The sequence below is a fragment of the Nicotiana tomentosiformis genome, chromosome 1, assembly GCF_000390325.3.
Source record: "Nicotiana tomentosiformis chromosome 1, ASM39032v3, whole genome shotgun sequence".
NCBI lineage: Eukaryota > Viridiplantae > Streptophyta > Magnoliopsida > Solanales > Solanaceae > Nicotiana > Nicotiana tomentosiformis.
Genome location: NC_090812.1, coordinates 35,609,998 through 35,611,886, shown reverse-complemented (window position 1 = coordinate 35,611,886; position 1,889 = coordinate 35,609,998). Strand labels below are relative to the sequence as shown.

Genomic DNA, 1,889 nt, shown 5'->3' with positions numbered 1-1,889 from the left:
TTACTTCGTCAAGTCTAACGTTTCTTATTGGTTGCTTTGCTCTCAGGAACTTTCATTGAATGCAAAGGGTCAGAAGCGATGATAGACTTCAAGGCTTTGACCCCGAACCAGAGAGAACATTTCATAGGAGGTTGAGAGAAGCAAGGGACACAGATAATCTTCAGACACTTGTTCAATTTCCTGTGGACATGGCAGAGGAGTAATATATGGATGTTCAGGAGGTGGCGATGCGCAACATTGCTAATGTCACCTCCAGCATTGTGAAGCCCAAAATCACTGGGCACTTTGATCTGAAACAGAGCATGATCCAACTACTACATGCGAATTGGCAGTTTATGGGTCTTCCTCACGAGGAACTACAACAACATATCCCGACTTCTTGGAGGTTAGTGATACTTATATCACTAACGAAGTCACTTCAGACTATGTGAGGCTCATACGTTTTCCATTATCTCTGTTGGGCGAAGCAAAGTGATGGTTGAAGGCGGAACCAACTAATTCTATTACATCATGGAATGATATGGTGAGGAAATTTTTGGCAAGGTTTTTTCCTTCAGGAAAAACTGTAAAGATCAGAAGTGAGATAGTCACCTTCAAACAGAAATCGGGAGAGTCCTTATACTCAGCTTGGGAAAGGTTCCAGGGGGTGCTTAGAGACTGTCCTCATCACAATGAGACAAATGAAGTATTAGCGCACACTTTCATAGAAGAGCTACATCCTGAGACAAAAATTATGGTGGATGATGCAGCGGGAGGTCAAGTGTTGGAGAAAAGCTTCCATAAGATATATGCATTATTGAACAAATTCTCCAAAACCAATCCTGATTGGCAAGGAGAGATGGGCAGACATACAGTACAAAAATCTACAGGGGTTCTCGAGTTAGATGTCATCTCTGCATCATCAATGCAGATTGACACATTGGCCAACCAAGTCAATCAGATGACCTTGGTTATTAACAAGAAACAAGCCCAGCCAGTGCAACATGTTCAGATATTTTGTGAAGTTTGCAGAGAATGTCACACGAGCGACTTATGCCCAGCTAATCTAGAGTCTGTCTATTTTATGGGTAATGAAAATAAGGTCCAGACAAATCAGTATGGGAACACTTACAATCCTAACTGGAGGAACCACCCAAACTTCTCTTGGGGTGGAAACCAAGGTGCTCAGAATCAGTACAGGCCACAAGCTCCTCAACAGAAATATAGACCACCACAAGTTGAACAACCTACAAACCTGATGAGTCACATTGAGGAGATGCTAAAAACATTGATGGCTGACCAGCAGGCCCAAGCAGCAGTGATGATAAATTTAGAGCGACAAATGGGGCAACTCGCCAGTTCCCAAAATACTAGACCAGTTGGAACTCTTCCAAGCGACACTAAGGTTACTCCTAAGGCATCTATTAATGTTGTGTCATCAAGGAATAGGAGACAGTTAGAAGAAGTTCCATCGAAAAAGAGAATCGAAATAAAGTCATAAAACTGAGTTATGCGGTAAATAAGTATAAACATGACTGAATATATGAGAAATCGGCCACCATAGAAGTAGAATCAGAAAAATCAAAGGAGTCAAAGAAGCCAGCTGAAGAGGCAGTGTCTAAGCAACCACCACCATTAGTTGCAAGGCCACCACCTCTGTTCCCTCAGAGATTGCAGAAAGTGAAGGATAATTCCGCTTATAAAAAGTTTCTTGATATTTTGAAGCAGGTGCAAATCAATATTCCACTGGTATACATCCTGCAAAAAGTGCCCAAATATGCCAAATACATCAAGGACATAGTGGCAATAAGAGGAGGTTGACAAATTTTGAGATTGTGACACTCACTAAAGAATGTAGCTCAAGAATTCAAAGCAAGCTACCTCAAAAATTAAAGGATCCAGGTAGTTTT

General features: G+C 41.5%; 1 protein-coding gene across 1 annotated transcript; it reads left to right on the top strand.

Annotated features, from left to right (window-relative positions):
* Nucleotides 1–206: 206 nt before the first annotated feature.
* LOC138905616 (uncharacterized) lies at nucleotides 207–1,480 on the top strand. The gene is made up of 2 exons (XM_070194138.1): nucleotides 207–385; nucleotides 544–1,480. The coding sequence occupies exons 1-2, from the start codon at nucleotides 207–209 to the stop codon at nucleotides 1,478–1,480; spliced, it is 1,116 nt and encodes a 371-aa protein (XP_070050239.1).
* The last annotated feature ends 409 nt before the right edge of the window (nucleotides 1,481–1,889 follow it).

Excerpts from the sequence above, each read along its gene's own strand:
- LOC138905616 (XM_070194138.1), top strand. The coding sequence starts at position 207 with ATGGATGTTCAGGAGGTGGCGATGCGCAACATTGCTAATGTCACCTCC. Across the intron at positions 386-543 it reads CATATCCCGACTTCTTGGAG|GTTTTTTCCTTCAGGAAAAA; the intron begins GTTAGTGATACT and ends ATTTTTGGCAAG.